This window comes from Chroicocephalus ridibundus, chromosome 14 (genome assembly GCF_963924245.1).
Source record: "Chroicocephalus ridibundus chromosome 14, bChrRid1.1, whole genome shotgun sequence".
In the NCBI taxonomy this organism is placed as follows: domain Eukaryota; kingdom Metazoa; phylum Chordata; class Aves; order Charadriiformes; family Laridae; genus Chroicocephalus; species Chroicocephalus ridibundus.
This window is the reverse complement of record NC_086297.1, coordinates 1,609,605-1,635,223: the sequence shown is the minus strand read 5'-3', so window position 1 is coordinate 1,635,223 and position 25,619 is coordinate 1,609,605. Positions and strand designations below refer to the sequence as shown.

The 25,619-nt window shown below is 39.1% G+C and overlaps 1 protein-coding gene across 6 annotated transcripts in view; it reads right to left on the bottom strand.

Annotated features, from left to right (window-relative positions):
• Window positions 1-25,619, bottom strand: part of CEP112 (centrosomal protein 112) — a 204,123-nt gene that overhangs the window by 129,296 nt on the left and 49,208 nt on the right. For all 6 annotated transcript variants that reach the window (XR_010073347.1, XM_063352596.1, XM_063352598.1 and 3 more), the window contains 3 exons: window positions 24,546-24,625; window positions 8,698-8,833; window positions 5,358-5,465 (listed from right to left, as the gene is read on the bottom strand). Coding sequence is in view for 5 of the 6 variants with exons in the window: in XM_063352596.1 (XP_063208666.1) it covers window positions 5,358-5,465; window positions 8,698-8,833; window positions 24,546-24,625 (324 nt within the window). In the remaining variant the exon portion in view is untranslated. The remainder of the gene's footprint in view (window positions 1-5,357; window positions 5,466-8,697; window positions 8,834-24,545; window positions 24,626-25,619) is intronic.

Genomic DNA, 25,619 nt, shown 5'->3' with positions numbered 1-25,619 from the left:
CCATCCCCGAGTCACAGCGGTTTCTTGCTTTAATGCTTAATCCCCACTTTTTGCTCTGTTCCTTACCTAGGCCGTATTTTCCCCTCTCTCTCACGAGGTCACAGCCTTTACACCGTGCTCTCATACACAGAGTAACACAGAATAACAATCCTTATTACCTAAATACACTTGAGTAGATCTTCAAGGGAAAAATATGAGAACACACCCAGGTCAAAAATACCCAACCTCCAGATAAAAACACAACCGGGTCAAAACACCCTACCTCCAGCATTCCCAGGGATTATCACTACAATTTTCAGTGAAAAACCCAGCATCATCTCAGCCTTGATCATCCAAACGCTGGTGAAACTGGCACAAAGCTAAACAGCTAAAAATTAGCAGGAGAGATGCCCAACCATTAAATGTTAATCTGAGTAGCACTTTACAATATTTTTAAGCAACTGAGCATGAGATTGTGCTTGAAACCTTAATATTAAATGGTGTTGCTAGCACTGAATAAGATGTTTGTTTTTAAATATATACATTTATATATAAAAGCAATGGTTGTGTTAAATTTGTATTTTACCTGAGAGAACCTCATTCTTTTCTTTAAATTAACCTCACTAGGAAGTTAGAAAAGACAAGACATACAGAAAGATCTAAAGAATATCCTTTTTCTCCTCTTAATAATATTTTCCTTTGCTCCAGCGCACTGCTAAAACAAGAACAATTTCCCAACACTACCTTGGATACTTGTCCTTGCTGCTGGCAGGTAAGATTACAGCCATGCTTTTTTCACTTTTAACCAGCTGATTCTGCACTTCTTTACCTCTCTTTCTTTAATATAAAAGGCATATTTAAGCTCAACCACACCTTTGTCTTGCTCCCAACTTAAAAGTGGAGCCTATTTCTCTCATCTTTAACATGATTTCAAAGAGATTCTGTTAAGTACCCAGTAAAATATTTCTGAAGGTGTCCTGTTTCTTTCCTATTTGGCTAAACAGGACAAGACGACAACTTCAATGATTCCTTCACAAGTTTTACAGAAGTCAGAACCCAACAATAAATGTCGCAAGAAAGGATTTCCTGAGATACGGGGACATTCTCCAGCTATCACGTAATAGCTTTCCACTTTGCTATGGAAGTATGAATAATTAGTATTTTAAAATGGAAAAGACAAACCAAAAAAAAAAGGCTTATTTATACACTCAGGTTGGCATCTGATCTCAGAACTTGTCCATAACTCACAAGTAACACCATCCTGCTATCACGATAATTCACCAACTTTTCCATAGTGTGTTGTCCCTGCTAGGAAATGAAATTTCACAGACTTTGGCTCTTATTAATCTTGCACCTCAATTTGTGCACGCTCACTCAGTCATAGCACTTCAGCCGCTATTTATAGCAAAAGGGGGTGTAACAGTGATCATAGTGATCTAGTATTGCTATTTTTTTTCTTTATGGACAAGCTAATGCCATTTAAACATTAAGATCTCCAGAAGTTCACTGAAAGTGTTCCATTCACGGCAATTTATGAAAATCTGCTTGAAAGGAAGGTGAGCCCGTGCTTGACCCTGCTGCGGAACATGCCGGCCTGAAGCCCTGTTGCACCAGGAGCGCTCTGCCGCGGTCCCACAGCTCGCCTCGACAGACGTGCTCTCTAAGAGTACCCAACCCACGTGGATGCGGGGAAAAACACAAAGTCATTAACTGCTCTGTCAAATTTGCCTACCTAAAATCCATTACTGAAAACTTCTGGGCACGTGCTCTTTCAAACATCTGGGCTTGTGGAAAATGATTTCAGCAGAAACACCTCCCAGGTATTTTGAGCTAAACTGAGGATGTAATTAGAAAGTAGGAACAATTAAAAAAAAAAAAAAGAAGAAAAAAAGAGAAAAAGGGAGGGGGTGCAAAAAACCAAACAACCTTTTTTCCTGTGCTGACACTGCCATAAAGCCCAACTATAGATACTGCAACCCTTTCAAAGGCAGGAAAGGCTGAGGCCTTCGCTGTGGTGTCCACTGGCTTTGAAGTGCCGAAAGCAGCTGCTCCCAGCAGATAGGAACTGTGGTGCTGCTGGAGTTATTTTTTTCTTCAAAATATACTTTCAAATCTAACAGCTGCAAGTAGAACAAAGTTGAGCTAAAGTATATTTAAAGAAAAAAAGGCACCAGTTTCTCCCTAAGAGTGTTCTCAGTGGATACTTCAAAAGAAAGTGGCACTGAATCAGATGAAGCTGGAACCAGGAGTGACACGTGACAGCTGAAACCAACTATTGCAAGATCCAAAAGTTCGTCTTTGCTTTATTAATGGACTCAAACGCATTCGAGAAGTTAACAAAATATTAATGTCCATGGTTCTGTATGGTTTTTTCCTAATCCTCTTTCAAGGAAAATTAAAAAAAATATTGATATATATCAGGTTATTTATTGAGATAAATATCAGATAAATACCAATATACAATATATCAGTATATCTAATCTGGAGGCAGAGCAATGTTTCAGCCCCACAACAAACAGCCCATGTTCACACCAGTCGTCTCTGAAATCAACATTGAAGGAGAGTCCTGTGAAGCAGAGGCAACTATTCGTATAAAGCAGAGAGGTAAAAGCACAGCTCTGAGGTTCCTTCACTTCCGAGGTGTTTCTCAGGTTGAAGAACTTGATTAAATTTACGGGCAACCGCACTGTGTGGTATTTCTGCCACTCACCATGCCAACCTACGCAAAATATATCTGAAGGCCAGTTTTCCTTCCCTTTGTGTATAAATTCCATTTGACGATTAGATTCAGACACTTGAGGCAGAACATCACAAAGCCATTGCTATATTTCTCAGTTAACTAAAATATCCGGTTTTTTGGTTGGGTGTCTGTTTCCCAACTGGAAGTCTGCTAGAGCCCTGCTGAAACGCACCACCAGTTCTAATTTACTGCTCAATTTAAACAGTTTAAATCAGTCCTCAAGTAACCACCAAAGAAATATGCAGTAAAACAAGGCAAGGAAAAGTCTGCTTTAAAAATGGTTTAGAAGTTCGGAAGCATAAATAGAGAGTAATACAGAGAAACAGAAACTGGAACTCCTGAAAGGAAATTTTAAGAGTGGAAGAACTGAGCTCATACCGCGCTGTGGCTGGGCTGAAGGAGCTTTGTACTGCAGAAGTGACAACACGAAAAAGACGTCGTTTCTAATGATAACCCATTGCAATCTGCAGGAAGGGTCACATATTTTTCGTGTTTGCAAGCTTTCAAAGAACATTCCAAATGAAGTACGAAGAGAAATAAATTTCAAAAAAGGGCATAAACAGGATTCTTCTGAGGCTCTCATTGTTTAGCTCTTTAGTGCTGAAACCCTTTCCTTGGGTTTCAGTGATGTTTCGTAACGCCTAGCTGTTCTTTCTTACAGCAAAAAGTAGTTATCCTAAATAAAAGTGACGCAGCCAACATCTCCTCTTAGTGCAGAATGCTTTCACTGATGTTTGATACAGAATACCAATGGAAAAAGATTCACCAAAAAATTCTGAAGTATCCCTTTCTATTTCTTGTTTTATCAGGTTTTTTGATCCAGTCTCCAGAAGATCTGAATATAATAGGCATAATGATACAAGAAAACATATTAAAAATAAACTATGACACTACTAGGTGTTATCATTCTCCTTTAGTGCGCAAAACCAGCAGATTATTTGGCAGAAGACTGTATCTATGGCTCGGTAGCTCTTGCCATGTATACTGAAAGTGAAAAAATTACCATCTGTAGGTAGGAACAGGACTGTCATCGCATCTGATGAACTGCAGATGAGTACATATCTCTATAGATCATGTTCCTAATTCTGGGAAAACAAAATAATCCTTGAATAAATGCTTACTTAGGACTTTAAAGATGCCCCACAAGTTATGAGAACTGTACAGAAGAAAGTGAACCAATCATATCACTAAAACGATGTAAATGTGAGATTCCATAAAAAAATTCACCTTAAGGCAGACACCCAGCTGCCCCCAGCATTTCAGTGCATCCTTTGATTGACACGTAGAACTTCCTCACCTTTAATGCAAGAAATTACTGCAACGGCTCTCACAAGAATAAATAATTTGAAGAAAATCTGTTGCCACAATTACATAGTAGTGACTGCCTTTGTGATTTCTGGCCTTTATTCCAGAGATTATACTCAATCACAACAGAGAGGTAGAATTCTTACTGTTCTTTTGGCAAACGAGGTCATCTGCACGACAAAACCCACGAAACAAAAACCCCCAACATCTCTGCAATCCGGACTAATCCTGAATCCTTAAATAGAAGAATCATAAATAATATCACGCAGTAAAACAAAACGTCGTGGAGATGTATCTAGGACATGGGACAGTTTCTCACCCTCTGTTGGGTGACAACCCAATTAGTCACGTTGACAATTCTGAGAGTAAGGAAAATACTTTGATCCGAACAAACTCACTCTTCGATTCAAATCTAAGCGGCGAGCCATGCACAAAACACATTATTGTTCCTCCAAGCACTGGCGAAGGTCTCTCTCAACACCTACCAAAGTGATCCCGTTCCTTAATTACTGAAAGAGTCCCTTCCAGACGGACCAGGGCAGGTCTCGTACCACAAACCAACGGGAACATTTAATCCTCTTACCAGCACAAAAGATACACAGAAATGAAACCGCATTTCCCTGGTGGAAACGTAAACTTATATCCATGCAGAAACACTGATAAGAGAGAACTTCAAGCTTACGGACTAGCTGTCTCATTGCTAATTTTTTTTTCCCCATCCTTTAGCAGGTGTCCCCAAACGCACCACTTCAGTTTCATGACAAAGTACCACTTACACAAGTGTTTGATGGGCTGTTTCAGCTGTGTAGCTCTCAATTCTATCTAATGCAATAATTTGTCTGCTTCTAGTTCTGTTTTTCCCCTTTACGCTTCCCTACAGTACTGAACTCAACTTTCTTGTCTCCACCCAAATGTTTCCTGAATATTTCCCAACCCTGAAATCACTATCAGCGGGCCAAAACAAGCATTCATGTGAACACTCCCCATGTTAAAAACGATAAAAAAGAATAAAACGCTGGTTCTTGACAAGAAGAAAAACAGATAACACATTAAATAATTTCATCTGGTCATTATGAAAATAGGTGTTGCCACCTGTAAGTCTGGGAAACAATTTGAAAGAGTCAGAGGTACAAAGAAGAAACAAAAATATTTTCTGTGTAGACTCTTCTCCCTCCATCCCCCATCGCATAAACTCTGCATACCTATAAATTTTGTCTTTATACAAAGAACAACAATGCAGGGTGAGAACAGGACTAAGCCTGCCACAAGAACTGACCTACATCTGTGTGAAACGATGTCCCTCCTCCCTCCACCCCACCCCAAACCCACTGACCTGTTGCTCGTATCTTTGCTGGAGCTCTTCCAATTGCCAGGAGAATTCTTTGGATTGCTTTTCCCGGAGCGATTTTGATCTGCTTAGATCTGCTTCAACCTTTTCCATCTACATGGTAAAAGAAAGGGAATATTTAATATTTTTTGTTAAAAAGGCATAGCTTGAAATGTCCTGATGTTTCTACAGTTGTTTGCAAACCATCAAAGACAGGAAGATAATTTGCTGAGAATGATAATAATACTATTTGTATGGAGTGAAAATTAATGTTCAGTGAATACCGGATTATTAGTTACTTAAGGACATAGTGATCACCTACACCACGCCACTCCCCGATTGCAAAGTACTGGCTCAGATTTGCATTTGACAGCGGTGAACATCCCATCAAAATTAAGTGAATATTTTTTCTAGACATATTTAAGACTCAAACATATTTCACTTCAAAATATATCGCCTGTGGAAATTCAAGGGAAATCATGTATGAGTCAGTGCACAAACTACACATTTAAGGCAAGTTTACATTAAATCAGTAAAATAACTTAAAAGAGAATTATTTGGCTGCAAGTAAAGTTCTCTGAAGATAGTCATCGCTTATGAATAATGAGTCCCACAGATTCCAGCACACAGCATCAAGGAAGCAATTTCATAACCCAATTAACAAAGGCTTTTGTATCAAAAGCACAACTGCTAGCTGTACATCAGGCGTGTTTCCAGGGGAATATACATATACGGTCCCACGCTGCAGTGCAGCTCCTCAGTTACTGCGAGACCTAGGGCCCAGCACAAGCAGCGAAGAAACTGCCTCCCCTAAAAAAAGGCAGAAAGGGGTGTAGCTGTCAGGAGGACCAGCGCTGCCACCGGTCCATCTGCTGCGCCGAAAGAAGAAACGCATGAATTCCTGAACCACAAGCCAAAATCCTGTTTGGCCCGAGGGAACGCTCCGTCTTCAACAGATGTCTTTGCCAATCGGCCTGGACATCGCTTCTAAGCCAGGGAAAAGGCAGTTCTCAGAAAAGCATTTTATTGGAAAGTACTGCAGCAAGAGAGGAAGATAGAAGAGTAGGAATTGTTGGCCAGATACAAAGTGGAAAAATAGAACACAAAGGAAGAAGTTATCCTTCCAATATTTCTTGAACCTCACCGCTACCATCTGCTATTAAGAAAAGGGGCTTCAGTGAACATTTTATGAATAATTTCTTCTGCCTCCAAACTTACTCAAGTTGCATGTTCATAGCCATTTTACTCAGCTCAACTAAAACCAGATAAATAAAGAATACTGTTATTTTATTAAAGGATTTTTATTTTTAAGAGAATGAAACCATTCTAAAAAGTGAAATAGTAAAAACGTATGCAAAGATGCTTTAACTCTACTGGCTTTTGTGCTTTGCTCCTTAGGTCACATTCATATATTTCCAACAAGTGCAATGAGGGCTCTTGATCATCGTTTGCCAAAGCCAGGAAACACTAGATCTAAAGTATCATGACGTAGACTATGTATTGTTTCTCTTTTTGCTAGTTACTATTAGAAAAAAATGCAGATCTTAGAGTTAAAAAAATGTACCACTCAGCCATCAATGGGCATGAGAGGAGCCTTAGTAACCACAAGTTTGACAAAATACGGAGCAGATGGCAAAAAAATATCACAGAACCAAACCAATGAATCAAATATTGATTACAAGAATTGAAAATGACCTCATTCTACTTATCTCCATAATCAACTTTACCACACACCAAAAAATGGTTTTAGAAGCCCCATATTTCTAGTGTAGTTAAAAGTACAGCGTTGCTATAGCTACTACGGTTTTTGCTTTATAAGTAATACCTTCCACCTAACCACAAAAAAACAGAATTTTCCAATCTGTTACAATCTAAGGGGTGATTTATCTTAAGAGTACGTGCGCGCAGAAGAATGAGAAAGGACAAAGCTCTGAAGACAGCTTCAATAGTGTTTCTTTGATGTATTTCCTTGAGCCTCGGTTCCTGTAGAACAGTACTGCACAATTGTACAGTATCATTTACTATGTCTAGAGTTTAGCATACAAGTACGGACAGAATAACCCCACGGCTGATTCTTGGAGTATAGCAAGATTTATTTTCAAAATTTCCCAGAAAACAGCAATATTCTGGAAGAAGCTTGCAGTCATTTTTAAATGACAATTGACTTTGTAAGTTTTCCAAATACTTCTGCACATTTTTTGGATTGGTTTTGTTTGATGATTTTTTTAAAGTTAACGAAACAATTATTAGTCTTTCTAGAATTAGACTATATCCATTTTGGAGCAGAAATAAGGTATTATTTTAAGTTTTCATGAAGAAGTTGGAGGAGAGTCTCATGGCACAGAAAATGTCGTATTAAAATTGTAGGATTTGTCATATTGCCCTCATGGGTCTAGTTTGCCGAACAAATCTTGCTTTCATAAGTCTGTTCTTGCTTTTTTAATTTCTAAGTTCTATTATTTGCTGTCTGCACAAGTCTTAAAAATATCAGCAGTGCCTTACTTAATTTCTCACTTTTGTCGAAGATTTTCAGAAAAAAAAACTTCAGAACAACAAAAAGAATTTGTTAGATTACAAGCCAGCATGCTTAGAAATCCATGACAGTATCAGATTGCAGCATCCTCCTGTCAGCAGCGAGGGCTGGCCATGATAGGTGAGGCTGGAAAACCGAGCCCATGGTCAGGTAGAATTACAAGCTTGAAATACACGGCATGTGCAAGTTAAGGAAATACTCCCTTCTCTCCCCTTCTTTTTGATCGCCCGTCGCTTGTTCCTGATTTCACTCATCACGCTGCATTTGTAAAATCCCAGGGACAACGGTTTAGCTATCGCTTGCCCCAATAAGGAATTTAAGACACTAAAACCTTTTCACATAAATTCCCGGTACTAATTTTCAGGGACAGAAAGATGGATTTTTCTGTCCTCTGCACATGACTGCCAGCAGCCACAATGGCTCTGCCCCTGTTTAGGCTCGAACTGATTACGAGACCTCATTAACGGAAGACAGAGTCGTTCCAAAAAGAGTAGGAAGAGACACACATTTAAGTGGAAAATTACAAACGTTGTTCCATAGGGGTGTATAAACTAACACTTTATACTCTCACTCCTGAAAAATCCCTAATCAGTATCATAACCGCAGATATCTTTATAACAATGACAATTCTGGCTTTGTTAGAAAGATGAAACAACTGCTAACATCCCTTTTTGACTTGCTCCAAAGACACTACATTGTGAAAGATTTTGATGTAGCACTCTCAAGTGAAGCATGTTTCTGGCATTATAAGATCAGAATATGCTATCCTACTGAGACAGAGTTTCAGAAAGGCTGGCATTGTGACCTTCTCACCTGCTGTTTCATTTCAGCATAGACTTTTTCTGAGTTCAGCTCCACCTGCCGCTTAAACTCCTCCAGGGCAGCATCTGCCTGCTGGGCCTGCAGCCTCTGTACCTCTGTCACCCGAGTCAGCTGCTCCTCCTTCTCCCTAGAAAGTCACAGAAAATTTTCAGAGTTCAAGTATCAAATAAAAGAACAAGTGTGCTGGTGTAAAAGAGAGGCCTTTAACCCTATCAGTTTAAAATAGTATTCAGATTTCAATTTCCTGTCCCGGCTTCTGCCAAACTTCCCTTAGCAATACTTTGAAGAAGGGAATAGAAGGCTGGAGTTATTTGCACTTTCTCTTATTGAATTTCGCACACCTAAACACGGCGTTCATAGCTTACGACAATACCCCCATCTTCAGAATCTGCATTGACTTGAACGGTTTACTACCCGCTGTATAACCCCCTTCTTTTAATCTCACCTTTCAAAGTATATTGCCCACCCCCCCAATATTTAAATGAATTCCTCTTCTCCCATTAAACAACAAACAAAAAAAATTATCCCGGTGCCATCTTTGCTCAGACAAGATGCAGGATTATTCACTGCTTGACACGTCTCAAAATGCAAAGCAGGGTAATGCGTGACATACGGTACCTTCTTAATCTATTAGAAACCCATAATGCTGTAATATCTGTTCAGCCTTTAAAGTAACGACAGATGTTAAATCCTTATGCAAAGATATTCCACATTAACAGCCTATACTATTTGACATATCGATGTCAATACATGTATAGAAATCGGTTTGGGTTTCTTAAAACATCAGAGTGTATCAACAGTAATGCAGGTACAACACTTTATGTACACAGATGCACACATATGTATGTATATACACACCCCTAAAATAGACAGGCCCACCATACTGACACATCACAGACAAAAATTCTGATCACTTGCAAATATTTGAGAAATCTTGATGCGATGCCTCACACAGAAGACACCCGGGCAGTGGTGTTAACTTTCTATTACACGTTTCTATCACCACAGGTCAGCGGCGTTGCCCGACTTTGTGTTACAACACAGGGGAACACAATGGTGTATGAATGGACAAAGCTGGCTGCACCAGTGGCTTGTAACAGAAGACACATTCAGACAGACCTGTGGCTGACATTTTCATTTTACAGGCGGAGGAAGTACCTCGTGATAAATTTCCCATTTTGACAGAAATTATTTCCATATAAAACAAAGAATCTGACACATAAGAGACGGAAAAGACCAGCTAATTCATCTAGTCTGTCACCTTGCCAGCACTGAACCAGCTATTACAGCACTGAGCAGGCCTTTTCTAAAGGTCAGGAAGCTGCCAAGCCCAAAGTTACAGCATTCACATCCTCTTCTGTGGTTTTCATACCAGGCTTTGACAATGGGACAAAGAACATAATCCTACATCTTCACAAAGTGTCCGTTTGCAGCGTAGGAGAGCAGCGTAATTCTATTAGCAAAGAGATCAAAGAAATGCCACAAGCCCTGAGTAAGTATATTACTGTTTACTTTTCTAGGTTTTTCATCATGCATATTTTTAAGAAAATATTTGATTTTGCTACCTCACTAACAGCTGATGGAATAACTGAGACATAAGGAGACTGCTATTTTCCTTACAGAAAAGGGAAAATACTTTTCTTAGCCAGCAGAAACTGGAGCAAAACAGAACAAAATCCTGTATCACATTTTTGGTGGTAATTGTTTAGGATTTTGGGGTTTGTGTTCACGGAAAAGCGTGCAAATTTTCTTCAAATTTGCTAGAGAGTATCCATCACTCCTACACAGACATGCTTTATTTCTGCTGCCACAGCAATTCCATTTTCTAAACTCCTTTCAGGGGAAGCGTATCTGTGTATTAATCTAAGTTACCATATTCACCATTTATTTATGAGACAACAAAAATTACACAGCAAAAAAGAAAACACCACCAAAATCAACATTTTTTTCCCCCATCTGGATTCAACTCGCAAAAAGACCATTTCTCCTACAGAGGATCCAAAAGATCAAAATTGCAAGTACAAAAATCCCCGGACATTTCTCAGAACGGGCACACCAATGATGTCGCCAGAGCTGAAAATGATATAAGCGTCTGACGAGGGAGTTCGGCATCGGCTCTAGCTGCAAAGGCATTTGGCACAATCACCCCCTCGAAACCCATGTACTAGGGAGCTGCTGAACACAGAAATTTTTAAGTTAATGGCTTTTTCATACTGAATTATGGTGAGCATGTCGTTTCGCTCTCCCACAACAAAAATCTAACAGCAGTTTGTGGGAAAGAACATGTAAAAGGCTGAAATATCTTCCAAGACCTACACAGGGCTGAAGACCCTGCAGGAGAAGAGGGGAGCGGGCAGCAGCAGGGTTCACCAGCAGAGCACGAGCAGCAAACACTGAGAAGGGAAAAAACCTCAACTTTTCCTCCCAGAGTTCCTCAAGTCAGTTATGGGCACTGGGTCACGAATCTCCCTCCCCACAAAACACATCTAATACTTCCAATCCACGCTGGAAACGAGCGCGAAACCCAAAGCTTATTCAAACGCGTCAAGAGACATTGGACCAACGCTTTTGGTCCAGTCAGATGGAAATGCAACAAATCTAAACAAGATGCCAGTCGTTGTGCTGTTAACGAGCCTCCACATTTACACATCTTCCTGATGAATATATTTTTATTTTGAAATATTATGATGTAAACTTTTAGGAGTCTGGTTCTATGCACCTTCCTTTCTTTGAAGGACCTAATCCCATGAATAGATGCAACATCTCATTATAACCAGGAATAAAACTTCATTTTCTTAAGGATTTGGGAGCTAGCGCACTCTGCTTTTTGTGCAGTTCAGATTTGTACAGAGGCTTAGAAAACACGTACAACAATGGACCACAGTTCACAAATATAAGAAAAGCTTTACTTTTTTTCCCAAGACACTGAGCAATGTGCCTTGCATGAAGCACTAAAATATTCACTTTGAAGATTATTTTTTTTCAGTTGGACTAGTTGTGGGGCCGAATACAATACAATTACATCACTTCAATCCCCTAAAGCTGAGCCGGTTTGAATATAAAAATAGGGTGCATTTACTCTTTGGCCCCAATTTAAAAAGCAGCAAATTCCTCTTGTTTCAGCATATAAAGGATATGGCAACAGAACGAGCAATCTTCTACAGCACAAACCACCTCAGTGAAAGTTGACTATGAAGTCCAGAATTGCAATTTCAGACAGCAGCACTCTGAAGTGTACTGATAAATGGAAAATATAAACAACTTACATACTTCCTCTTCATGCTTAATCATAAATATTTTCCTTGCTTCGTAAAGGGTCTTCCAAGAGGTAACAACTAAACACAGTAAGACATTACAGCAGTGCAAGTCAAGTAAATGAAACACAGGGCAAGCCAGGGACGTGCAGGAGAGGTTAAACAACCCCGAGATGTCCCAGCAAATGTGGAAGGAACCAGCTCTGTCGCCGCAGGGCTCCCTTCCCCCATTCCTGCAGGGAAGCAAGGGCTGACAACAGCAAACGAGAAGAGGAGATGCCCCTGTCTCGCTCACAGCCTCTTCAACAAATTAAAACATTTCAGACTGCACGTAAGCACACACATGTCCGAAGTGTGGACCTCCACAAGCTGCGTGTGGACAACTTCTGGGGACAGCGAGTTTCACATGCCATTAGCACACCCGCACACAAGCGCCCTGGGCGCAGTTGAGAGAGCTTCTCAGGACAGAATAACAACTAGATTGTGAAAATCATGATGTTGTCTTAAGGAAATTATACCAGGCTTTAATTCATGAATATGCAAATTCTTCGCTAGGTTTTCAAATCCTGCCGGCAGCAGCTAAAACTCGCTCATGTCCAAACAGACCATTGTTTCTCGACTGTAGCAGAGCAAGGAATTTCTATTGTAAGGATGCATTTTGCCACAGAATAAGCTCCTGAAACATAGATTCTGATGGACTCCACAAGAGGGAGAGGCTTCATCTCTCGCCTAAGTCTACCACAGGTCGTATGACTCTGGGTTTATGCCTGTGGAAAAAAAGAATCTTGGTCTGCAAGGCCGAGGCCTGGGAAGGCAGAGTCAGGGCTGAGCCTTGGCTCCCACTGATGAAGCCAAGATCTTCCAACAGTGATCTCCTCGGAACAGCCAGGCTCTCCTCCTGCTGATTCCCCTGATGATCCCGCAATTACACATCTGCACCGATCCTATGCATTTAGAATTGCTGTAGTTACACAAGTCTGCCCATTCCTTCCTCTCCTCCCTCATTATTAATGTGTCTGAGGGAAAATTGCTTCACCACCCACCAAACTGCAAACTATTCGCTTGCTGGAAGGCAGCTGAAGAAGGGTATTGCTGGGTTTGTTTCTAAACACGTTCTTTTTATTTGTTGACACAAGAAATAAAAAATTCACTCTTTTACCAATCTGTGCTGAATCAAAATCCATTATCGCCATTCATATAGTCCATTTAGATTTACAAAAAACCTATACAAACACATGTTCCCAAAGGAGAAGACGACTCGCTATACAACACAATACACAGCATACCGAGTAGATAAAAACCGTCATCAAAACATGTATGGTCTGCCCACACAAAAGCAAAACTGAGGCAATTTAACTTAGTGTCCTTTGTGTATAAGCTACAGAGAGGAGCACCTGTCCGGTACAGGGACACACGTCCTCCCCTGGGCAGGCTCTTATACAAGTGACCCCAGGGTCCCGCTCCTGGTCGCAGGGGCTCTCCCACGGGGGTGCCCTGGCGCTGGCAGGGCTCCACATCACTGCAGCAGGTCATTCATTTACAGCCAAATGCAACATCCACGGCACCATTTTTTAGCTGGGTGCGATAACCATTAAAAACCACGCCACGCAGCAGCCCCTTTAATTTAATTTCTAGAATGCAGACTATTTCAACTACATAAATAATGTATGAAGGCCTAAAGTACCACGTATTTGTAGAAAGAAGGGGATACTGGTTTAGTTTATTGTTATAGAAAAATGCTTCAGTAGTAGTAACGATTCTCTGGAATACACAGAAAACAACTTCTGCTCTACTCCTTTTAACAAACAGTGACAGTTAAGTGACAGCTTTCTGCGTAAACTACACATTGGGCGTAATCGCGCCCATCGTAGCTGTGGTTGGAGCACCTCACCATAGAGGCAGTTATGGCCAGCAAACGAGGAACGACAAGGGCTCTCCTACACCGCGAGCGCCCAAACATATGGAATATGTGCAGAACACTTCTTTTTGGTGCGGAGAGGAAGAAAGACAGTGTGAAGTCATTCAAGCGGAATGATAACTAAACCAAAGCCAGATCAAAGAAACGAAGAAGAAAGACTGAAATGTGAAGCTGAAATATTTATTGCCTTCAAAACATCATCCCTATCCTGTCCCTGGGCACTTTAATATTTCGAAGTTGTTAGAAAGCATTCGCACTTGTTTCATCATTTCAAAGAAATAAAGCCAAAAATATAAAGTAGAGAACAATTTTATCTTTCATTCCCTGATTTTAAGTATAAGATGAGCTTGTCTTTATGAGAAAAAGCCCGAATCCACTTATAAATTGTTTACAGTTTGCATATTTTGAGATGTTAACATCAAAAAGCTGGTCTGGATTCCTTCAAGTAAGCTGTAACAATGAATGATATTTACAACACAATTACTATTTTAAACTATATACTTATGTTTTAAATAAATCACGAGATAACATTAACAAACTAAACCACTACTTAAAGCCATTAATGAATTAAGAGTAAATAATATTCCATGTGTGTATTTCACACTTCTATGAACTAAGAAGAATAATGCGCTATATTCAAAATTAATGGCTCACAAATTAACTAGACATTGGTTAAACACACTAATAATTATTATAACTATTTCTCATTATAATAATGACAGGGTACCGTTGTGCTAGGTGCTATGCAAACAGGATAAAAACAGCAACTGCAAAATGATGAATGAGACGTGGGTTAAAAGGCTGGGCGAGCGTTGTGAATGTGCCTGGAAAGGAAAATGTTATAATTTTGCCCAACACTGCAGAAACTGTCTACAAGATTTAGATACACCACATTTACGAAAGGCCATGGAGGCTCGGTTATCAAGAGAGGAGGATTAGAACAGAGATTAATAGTCGGGGCTTTTACATGCTGAGATGACAGCTAAGCCTCACCAAGGAGAACATGGAGGGGAGAATTAGAGAGACAGGTGTAGATAACGGCTTAGATAAAAGGAGACAAGACCGTAATTAAAAGGTGGCCCAGCAAGTCAGCAGCAGAGATAGCAAATAGATTCATGAGATACCCAGAGAGGAGGTGCACAGAAGGAAGAGACGGGTATCGGAGAACAGTGCTGTGGCACAGAGAGCTGGAGGGCGAGCAAAATAAACCATCGGAAGGACGAACTAGGGGAGAGATCACCGAGCGCAGGAGACCCAGGCAAGAAGAATCACTTAACACTAACAAAGAACAGCCCAAGATGTGTTATGAGTGACAGAGCCAACCGTGGTTGGCAAATCAAAGACGATGAGGATGAAATAACAGTACTAAGACTGTCTCAAATATTTCCAATACAGAATTCTAAATGAAACATCTGACTAATTACTTCAGCTCAAAGCATACCAGGTTTATTATTTCAAAGAGGTGCTGAGTCAAAAAGCCTTTAATAAAATACATTATTTCCCACCAATCCTGTTTCTCTTCTACCCTTAGAGAGTCACGGCTACACCACCAAGTACTGGTTTTGAACAAGCAAGTAAAGAATCCAAAAAGCATTTCACTCGCCTATACAAGGAGGTACAAGGATAGAGTATTCATCCTGTCATTCAACATATTTAAGGTAACTATTTTTACAAAACAATTGTACTATTATAGTTTAGGATTCAGAAAAATATCATCTATGTTGTAAGGGACAATATAGGAACTCAATACCGAGGAATGAGGAGCATCTACTCAGCTCACCAATTTCTTCTTTCTAAGAGGCTGGTATGGTGGACATGGATTTTTCACATTGTTTTGGGTTTTCTTTTTTTTTTTTTTTTCAATAAAAATACTGTTTGAAATAATAACTTTAATTCTTCACTGAAGGTTGGTTGCGTTGTTGATAAAGCTGGAGGAAAGTTGTACAAAGTATGTAAAAAGTAAACTTAATATTACCAAGTTTAATTGAAGTTAGCAATCATAATCGTCTAGCAACAACGACACACGGAACAAAGTCACTCCTTGTACTATTTTTGTAGATAGTTTTTAACTGACCCAAAAAAGGTGCCAGTCTGAAACATTTAGTGCTTATTAAAAATCAGTAACTGAATTCAATCATCTGTAAGACTTTCTTTAGCCAACTGGAGGCTCTTCTCATTTCATCAACATTTTGGGCACTATATAGTCTTGAAATGTACTGCACTGAATCTAGGAGATACACTAATGTGAAATAGAAGACATTCAGAATAATAAGGGGACAATTCTGACATTTGTGTTAACTATTTGTATATTCATTTAGTGAGGTCAAAAATCTATAGCCCTTAACTGCGTTAATTATTAGAAGAGCAAGTTACAGCAGCTAACCTCATGTTATAGCACAATACGCTGATGCTGTTCATCTCAGAAGGCAAGTTTTCATTTCATACAGCTGTATATTCTACTGAAGCACCTTCATAGTTGATATCATTAAGATGATGTCATTTGATATCTCTATAACCATCTCGAGGGACATAACAGTCCCATAGACAAGGATTAAAAAAAAAATAAAAATCAACTGTTACTTTTTTTTGTACACCTGAAGCTTTCCTTTAAATACATATTTCATTATTGCCAGTAGGTCTCCAGAGAAACCGGTGAAAGAAAATGAAAGGCTGTAAATAGTTAATAGAACACTTTATTTTTTCTTTTAAGTGAGACTATTAAATAAAGCTACCACATTTTTTTGTCCTCTGTTCATACTTTACATTGTGCCCCCTAGAGCGAGGGTTATGTCAGCATGTTCACTCGGGCTAAAGGAATGTTTACAATACGCTGGAAACTTTGACTGGTTTTGCTCTAAAAGGTTTCAGATGCTCAACCAGAGCACCGAGTGGAGAACAGCTGGCTGGTTTTCCACTGATTCTTAGAGGAGGAAAAAAACCCCAACAAAACACCAAAAAACACACAGCCCTGTTTTAAAGAGTAAAATTATATCCAAACTCTTCAGCCACTTAACATTACCACTGCTTTTAAATCAAAGTTTGCTTTTTTCATCATATTGCAACTATTGCAACAAGACAATACTAAACATTTTAATAAAAGAGAATGATGAACACAATGAACACGAGTATAAACTCCTAATGTTCTTTATTGCAACATTTGGAATTAAAGACAATGCCTTCTCATATTTCTTTAATTATTTCCGGCTTTAAATAGTAATAGCTTTTCCATTCCTACAAGAATTCCTCCACACACAAATACTTCATTTTCAAGGAAAAATGGAATTAACTACAGGAAAACAGCTACGCTTAGGCAATTATCCTAAAAATATTAACAACAACAAGCGATTATTCAGAATCTGGATCCAACTCAGAGGAGCAAGAAAGGAAAAAAAAAATAAAAAATATCAACTTGTGTGTGGTTAAAGCTATTGCTCCATTTATTTATTTATCATCGTATTGATGATTATCACGCGGTTCTATTTTTCTGTGTGCAACAGCATTTATGACAGCCACACAATACAATCCATACACTAGTACTCTGAAGGAGCAGCTGTTTAAAAATAAAGCTCCTAAAGGGTTCAGTATCATTAAGTTCACAAAATCCACTGTAACTCACAGGTTTTTAAAAATATAATTTTGGTATATTTTGAAAGTCCAGATTTAACTTTTTTTAAAATGTTGGGTTCCGATGTAACAGCAAATGCAAAATCACGCAACTGTAACCTGCAAAACAAGATGAAATTCTGTTCACTGCTGTTTATTCTACCTCGTTCCGCCATCCATCTTTATGTTTTTACTTATCCTTGCCTTCATCTGTTTCCCTCTTTATTAGCTCAGAAGCATTATGTATACCATTCGTTTCTCTCAGATTCCCATACCCTCGTCTCTTTTACATTGTCACTTTTACGATAATACCGAGAAAAGAAAAATTATACAAACACAATGGGAATTTTGCACCAGATTAGTAATCTCAAAGACTGAGAGACCCTTACACATAAAACTTCTGGTGCTAAAATTTGATACGTTTTTATATATTTGGAACAAAGCAAAGAGAGCCGCTCAGACCAAAGAAGTCTTCTCTTTGTATATTGAGGACAACTATAAAACGAAAGGCGAGTCATTACACAGCCATAGCTGTAGGAAAAAGTGGAGCAGAGATTCTGCATGGGACCATTTTGCCCCGTTCCCATTTTTGTCTTGTCCCCGTTCCACCACCAGAGGTGAACTGTAGAAACACCAGGCAGAAGAGAACAAGGAGTCTCAGAACAAAACACAGGATGAAACACTCAGGGCAGCATGATAACAGGATCACGTAAACTCACATCACTGCACTGCACCAGAGCCCAAAGCAGACCGAAGCCCTGTGGAAATAAACCCAAGAGGAGACGGGAACACAGCGCAGCTCCGCGTAGCTGCAATCCAGGCACCCCTTTGGGCAGGAATTCAGGCTGAAGTCACACAACAACTACAACGAGATTTCTTCTTGCACAACGTACTGACACTAGCTTCTGCTTTTGAGTAAGTGCGATGTAAAAGCCACTCTCCTAAGGCTTTACAAGTAGCATTAAAACCTCAGGACAAGCGCAAGGAGAGCTCCAGCTCCATTGCTCCATACACCTCGTGACAACGTCAGGCAGCGAACAAATGATTCAGAAAGAAATAACCAAATGACTGGCAAACCACACTAGGAGATGACGAGTAGAAGCCCTTTGAATAAAGAAATGACTAAGATTTCAAGAAGAGTAACTGGTACAAAAAAGTTATTTCCTTCCCAAAACAGCATTTTTCCAACTTGTTTTAGCAAATACAAGTGCAAATGCATTTTTATCAGACACTTTCTGTGAGACAAAACCTTGTAGTAGTAATAACTCTACTCTACAGAAGAACTGAAATTTCAAATATATATATTAGTATCACTGAACCACACTGGACAAGTTCCTAGAAACAGCAGATCCCAGCATGAGTGCGCTGAGGCCCAGAGGACCGACGCAGCTGTCACACTGGGCATCATGGAAAGCAGCGACACAAGTCTTGCTACAGCTACAGCGAGGACACTCCGCAGCACCATCCCCACAAAGCAACCAACGTCTTTTCCTTGATTTTCATGTCAATGATTCCCAGAGAAAATATGTGCAGGGATACAAGTATACAATAGGAAAAGAAAGGTAAATTACTTTTATTTCTATATTTATTGAAAATCTACCTGCACCACCTTCACGCCGTGCCTTTGGTTGAAGAGACTTTGAAAGATTTTGGTCTAAACCAAATCACAAAATACTGTGAAAACTGTACACATGCTTCAGAAACTGTTGTAAAAATCCAAACCTGCTAATAGATAGGAGGGGCTTCGCTGGTTTCTGGAAAGGGTAGCCCCTCTTTCTTCCCCAGAAGAGCTCTGCAAAAGTTCAGAGGAGGGGTAGAGAAGAGGTGTTGCAATGCAGAAAAGAGGTGTTGCTAGTTTCTTATGTAAACAAACAATTTTATTAAGTGACTTTCAATAAACCAGCTGCTAAACATTTGCTCTGTATCATCACCACTTGCACAGTGCTGAGATTTGGCTCCATAGGCAGGTTAAAAAAAAAAAAAAAAGGCAAAGATTGAGAGGAAGAATATTACGAAGCATTTAACTGTAGATTGTGTGCAGGCATTCCCTGACACGTCAATGTTCAATTCCAACGTCTGCACCTGCAGAGGTAACAGTTCATTTCTCCGAACATGAATTTTAAAATATTGTTTCCTTCAATCCTACAGAATAGAAGTATAAGATCTCAGGAAAGCAATATTTCAGTAGAAGAACGAAATATTAATTTGCGTATGAGACCCACAACCCAAAAAGCATTAAATCAGATCCCATAATTATTTTCATGAAGTGAGAACCATCGCAACCATTAGCCTGAGAAATCAGCAGCAAGGTGGCCTGCACTTCCAGGCAGGTGACAGATGACAAACACATGTATGTTTATAAGTTAGTCCAAAAATTCCACCTCAAGACGGACAAACTTTATATGTCTATGCAGTCATAAAGCTGTTATGGACTCCGGAATGGAAGTGGCAAAATCCAAACCACATTAAAACTGAGGTGGCCTAAATATATGCTGTATTCACACTTCAAAAAACTGTAACTATAACTATTTACTTATACAATGAAATCCTACCTTCTTTACTGTTTCATCTCTAGGGTTTTTTTATATTATTACTAATAACATATAAATAGACTTCAAACTAAATGCTGCAAAACAAATGTTTCTGCCTGTACACCCAATATTCTCCTCGACGTAGGTCAAGCTGGCAGTTACACCTCGTACACGCATGGAGTATGTAAGTGCTAATAATGCACATGGCTGGTCTGCCCTTTCTTTGCATCATAAAAGAGATTTTTTTACCTCTCATCTTAAGCAACACTGGTCTAAGTTTCTCTGTTTATTAGCAAATAAATGAGGCCAGCCTTAACGTATCCGCACTTCTGCTGACTGCAAACAGCGCCTGGCACGGGACGGTGCTTCTTCCAGGGGATGCCTTTCGGATCATTGCTACAACTCCCATTCCAACATTAAATTCTGAATATTTGAATTGTGAATGCAATATGTATCTCCAAAGCCCTTATTGAACATGCACTGTCACTGGCGTTTCATGAAATTACTACTCTAATTATTTCTGAAATGTTCACAATGACTGGGAAGACTGCTGTCTGTAGTTTACAATGCTATTTCGGAACCAAAGGAAACAGTAGAAAAGGAAAGGTATTCTTTTTAAGAAAATTAAACCTTCCGTATGTCTTGAAACAGTTCTATAGTCAGAGGGGTTGAGTTGTTTGTCTTTATTTGGGGTCTAATATTAACAGAAGTCACTGTTTAGCACACTGTCTGTTGAAAAGAAACAGAATTTCATATCTGTGATTGACCCATCAAACAGAATAAAGCATTAACAGCTCAAAATGTTGGCATCTTCTTATGAAAACAAGTTAGATGCAACTTTTGTTTAGGAACTACGATAGATATTTACTCAAAGCTGCTACTTCATAGCAAGAGACTGTGCAAAGCGGGCCTAAACTGAATGAACAGAGCTTAAATACTTAAACATTTTAAACTTGATAAAATTATCAGTAAGTGATAAACACTACAGTCTAACCTGATCATTTCTATCATAATGAAAACACTTTTTTTTTTCTTTTTTCCTTTTTTTTTTTAAAAAACACAATAATTTATTGTGGAAGATTTGTTAGGTCTTTAGAAAAAGGCATAAATCCTCCACCCGCTACGTCCCTGTTGGGAGCAGTACTCAAGTGCAGAGCAGATAAGTAAAGCTGCTTCAGAGACGATCACTGACATGGAAATAAGAGTTAAAACAGGCAAAGAACCTGTAACATACATGGCCAAGCCTCAGTTTTAAACCACATCAAGGCCACGCCTGTTTCCAGTTTCCTAAATTGCCACAAGTCTCTAAGCTTCTACATTTCAGTTCTTCAATAAAATGGGAAATATTTCCCTACAGCCTAGTAAATTAAAATTATGAAAGACTACAAATATTAGCAGAGGCAAAAAAAAAAATTAATAAGTGTCCAAATTTCCCAGATCATGTTGAGGGCTACTCTGGATAACAGTGTTATATAAAGTCAGTGAGTCCTTTTCTTTCTCTTCCATCTGATTTCTTCAGCAACAAATGGATACTGACTTTTTTCGTAATTTTTTTCTGTTGTATTCAACTCAGTCTATAGCGTGACAAATTGTAATATAACTATACCTCTTTGTTTCCTATTTCTCTACTTAAAATGAAAGAGATAAGAACCACAGAGATTTAGCCTATTTGTAACCCACTCTCATGACACATTTTATGCAAACAAACTAAAGGGATTAGAGAAACAACCTTTCCCCCCAAGTAATTACACAGAAGCTTTTAAAGAATTCTCTGTTATGACATAAATGCAGTTTAAATGACATTCTAGAAAAATCCTTGGAGGACTTCCTGTAGTCACTTTTGCTATTAGGCAATGCCTATGACATGCATTGCTAAACTAAACATAAAATCTATATCTACAAGTCACCACCAACAGTCATGAGTATTAGAGCAATTCTTTTGCAAAAGATTTGTTTTTGACGGATATTTCTACCATAAACTTCAGAAGAAAAAACAAACACCCTAAATAAACTACGTATACTGCAATTCAGTATTAAAACTCTGGCAACACTATTTATTTGAAGTGAAAGATGCTTTTAGAAATGTGGATTTCACTATTCCACACAACGTCTCAAATCACTTTCATTATGCAACTCTGTGGATATGTTTGAAACTGCAATAGCAGTGTTTGCTGTCACAGCACTGGAAAAATAATAGTACCAATAAAGCCCCCTAAAATGCCTGCCACCTCCCCTTCTACGCGTTTGCAGCTGACTAGCTGCTCGCCATGTAATCCCGTGGCCATTTCAGAATCAAAGTGCATTCAGATCAAAGTAGTTTATGAGAAATCACGGGTGCATCTACTGGGTTCTGAGCTGCAATTCCACAAGGCATGGTTTCTACGGAAGATGGTGAACTACCTTTTCACCCAGGCCAAGGACGATGAGGTTGTTTTCTAAAGGTTTACTGTGTCTGGCTTAGCTTGTAATTACTTAATTCGATTCCGCAAAGAGTCAAAGAAATACAGCAAAATAAGGCATTTTCACATAAAACATTGTGTGGATTCATGCTAATAGCAGGCGACTGTTGAAAGAACTAATTTTTGCAGCAATGGAACAATAAAAAGCCATAAGGAAGCCATCCAAGTCTGACACAAAAATATTATTGCTTATCATGTATGAGTGATGTACATATCGTATATAAACACATATATGTAAAATCTTACTATTGTCCAGAAACATTGGTACTAAATTAATGGCTTGCTTTCCACAAAGTCAGCCTCGCGGGATTAGCAGTGCCTCTATTCTGGGCACGCGAGTCTGCTCTTAACACCACGTGCACCAGCACATCCCTCATCGGAAAGGTACGGATGCAAGATGCAAGGCACTGTGAAAGCCAGGAAGAGGGATTAATCACTTGCTGCAGGGGAAATAGCCCAGACACACTTTTACCCTTTCATGCAGTCTCCAGGGCTCTTGGGTCCCAGAGGCTGAGCCACCTGCTGCCTTGGCCAAAGGCACGGACTGGCCTCTGCCAACACCATCTTCTACTGTGGGCCCTGAAGTATCCAGCAGTCACCTGGGCTCCTGAAACTCTTGTCTTTCAAATCCTTACTCCAACCCAAACATCAGACCTGAGCTTAATTACAGCTAGGGCATACCTGAAATAAAGGAGGACCTCCTCAGCCACCTACAGAGCTTCTCAGCACAGTGCTGGTAACTAAAAAGCAAGTTCAAAAGTCGCAGCACACCAACCCGCTTTACGAATGCCTGCCTGAGGGAGCACCACCACGTCTGCTCTGCACCGCGAGCACCCACACGGGGAATAAATTCTGAGCAGCCAGTGGACTGGAACAAGTCAGACTTATTTTATTAACGTAAGTAACTGCAAAGCAACATATTATTTGAAAGACAGGGAAGATAATGACTGCAACTACATTATCAATGAATCGGACGTTAAAAGATTAAGTTTAGTTGATAAACATTCAAACTCCCTAAAATTATAAATAATAGTCAGTGTAAAGAATTTAAAGATTAAAAGCTAGAGTTTTTATTAATGCCTGCATTGATTTAAGATAGTCTCTATTGATGCCAAATAACTAAGAGATTACAGAAATAAAGGAATACCGACTTCAGCCCTCTGACTTTTATTGAATAGAAGTATCTACACAATGCCTCTATCAGCCCAGATAAGAGACATTGTAATATTTAACTGAATAGTTTTAGCAAATAACTTCTGGTTTGTTTCCAAATAATCTGCTTTCCCTAGAAATTATTTCCATAACTTTGAATTTAAACTGCATAAACATATGGAAATAACATTTTACATAACAAAAAATGGAAGCAGCATAACAAGATGCAATCTTGTCATATGTGCATCTGCTCCATGTAAACCACTCCCCCACTCAGAAAACATCAAACTTATTGCATCCCGATTAGGTTTTTAATGTACAAGGTCAGCAAAAAAGCTGTTCCAAGTTAGTTAATGAAAAGTGTCTTCCGTTTGCTGCAGACCATTTCTCCGAGCCTTAGCTACATGTGAAAAAGAAGTATTCACACAAAAAAAGTGTGGTATGAAAGAGAAAAAAGCCACATTAAAGTTGCAATTTGTGGATATTAAAATAAAATTTTAAAAAAATCACAACAGTAAATCAAGTTAAAATATAATTTAAATAAATACACCTTTCAAATTTATCTTTTCCTCTAAAATGGTCCAAAGCAACTAGTCTTCAGTTTGGATTATTTGCCTACTACGGACCTACCCTACATTGAAGCCGGTTTCATTTATTTGGCAGGGCACAACCCGCTGGCATCAGTCACTTCAGTTCGGTTTTACTCCTGCCACTTGAAAGTCAACAAATTTGGGCAGCTTGGTTCTTGCTCTACTTTTTCAATTTTTATGTCTGACTAGAACCCTGAGGATGCAGCTTTACAACGGGAAGATAACTCAGACAAATTATAGGAAGGCAGTTAGATGAGACAAAGCATAAGTTTATTTAATAAATTGGACTAAAACATCGGGGATGGCTCAGCAATTATTCCATATTCACTTACTTCAAAGTCTCTTCCATTTTGCGAATTTTCTTTAGAGCATCCTCTCTTTCTTTATCAAGATCATTCCGGATGCCATGAATCTACCATTTGAAGGAAAAGAATACCATAATTTTAGCTAAAACAAAGTCTGATTAAAAAAAGGTATTTTAAATTATAAATACTATTTATTTTGCGTATTCCTTTTGCACTGACGTAGACAACCATCTATATATTTCTAAAATTATATCAAATGCAAGAATAAGGATTAAGAGAGGTGAAGTGTGAGAATAGAGCAAATAGAGCTATTTTTCTTCTCAAAGCGAGAATAAAGAAATATCACCAATTACATAAAAAGAAACTAGATTTTCTTTGGATAAATACAGGAAAGCATATAGAAATCTGCCTAAAATAATGACACGTATTCTCTACGGTGCAGAGTTCCTACTTACCAATTTGTGAATGCACAATCAAAGTGAACTACTTTTTATCAATTCTTACAATAAAAATACCAAACATAATGACAGTAAATAACCTTACTTTAGAATAATACATACGCAAACATTACCCAGCTGCGGGTAGATTACTCCTAAGAAAAGTAAGTCTTTGAGGAAAAGTGGTTTGCTTCTAATGAAGTCCTGACCCACTGAAATCAAACCAGAGTGGTTGAATCATTATGTAAAACTTTGTTTTTTCTGTTTTGCATCCAGACATTAAAAATGCCATTTGGAAATGCAAGGGTATGGCACTCTTGTATAAGTGTACAACTAACAAACCCACAAAAAGCACGCAGACACCCCTAAAATGACAGCTAATGATTATTATTCCATAGTAAACTGTGACCAAGTGCTGCTTATAATTCCGGGGGAATCCAGAAGAGTAAGTCACCTGGCAGTCCTATGGATGTGGCAAGAAATCAATCCTAGCGTGACCCAAAGCCTCTGCACCCTCGCAGAAGAGAGAAGAGCTGCCGCCATCATCTCCCTGTCTCTTCCCCATCACCTCTTCCCTAGGTCAGCGTTAGCTTCTCCATGCAACTGCCATTACACCAGCCAGTACCTACCCACACGGACAAGATCCACGTGCATACGGAACTGA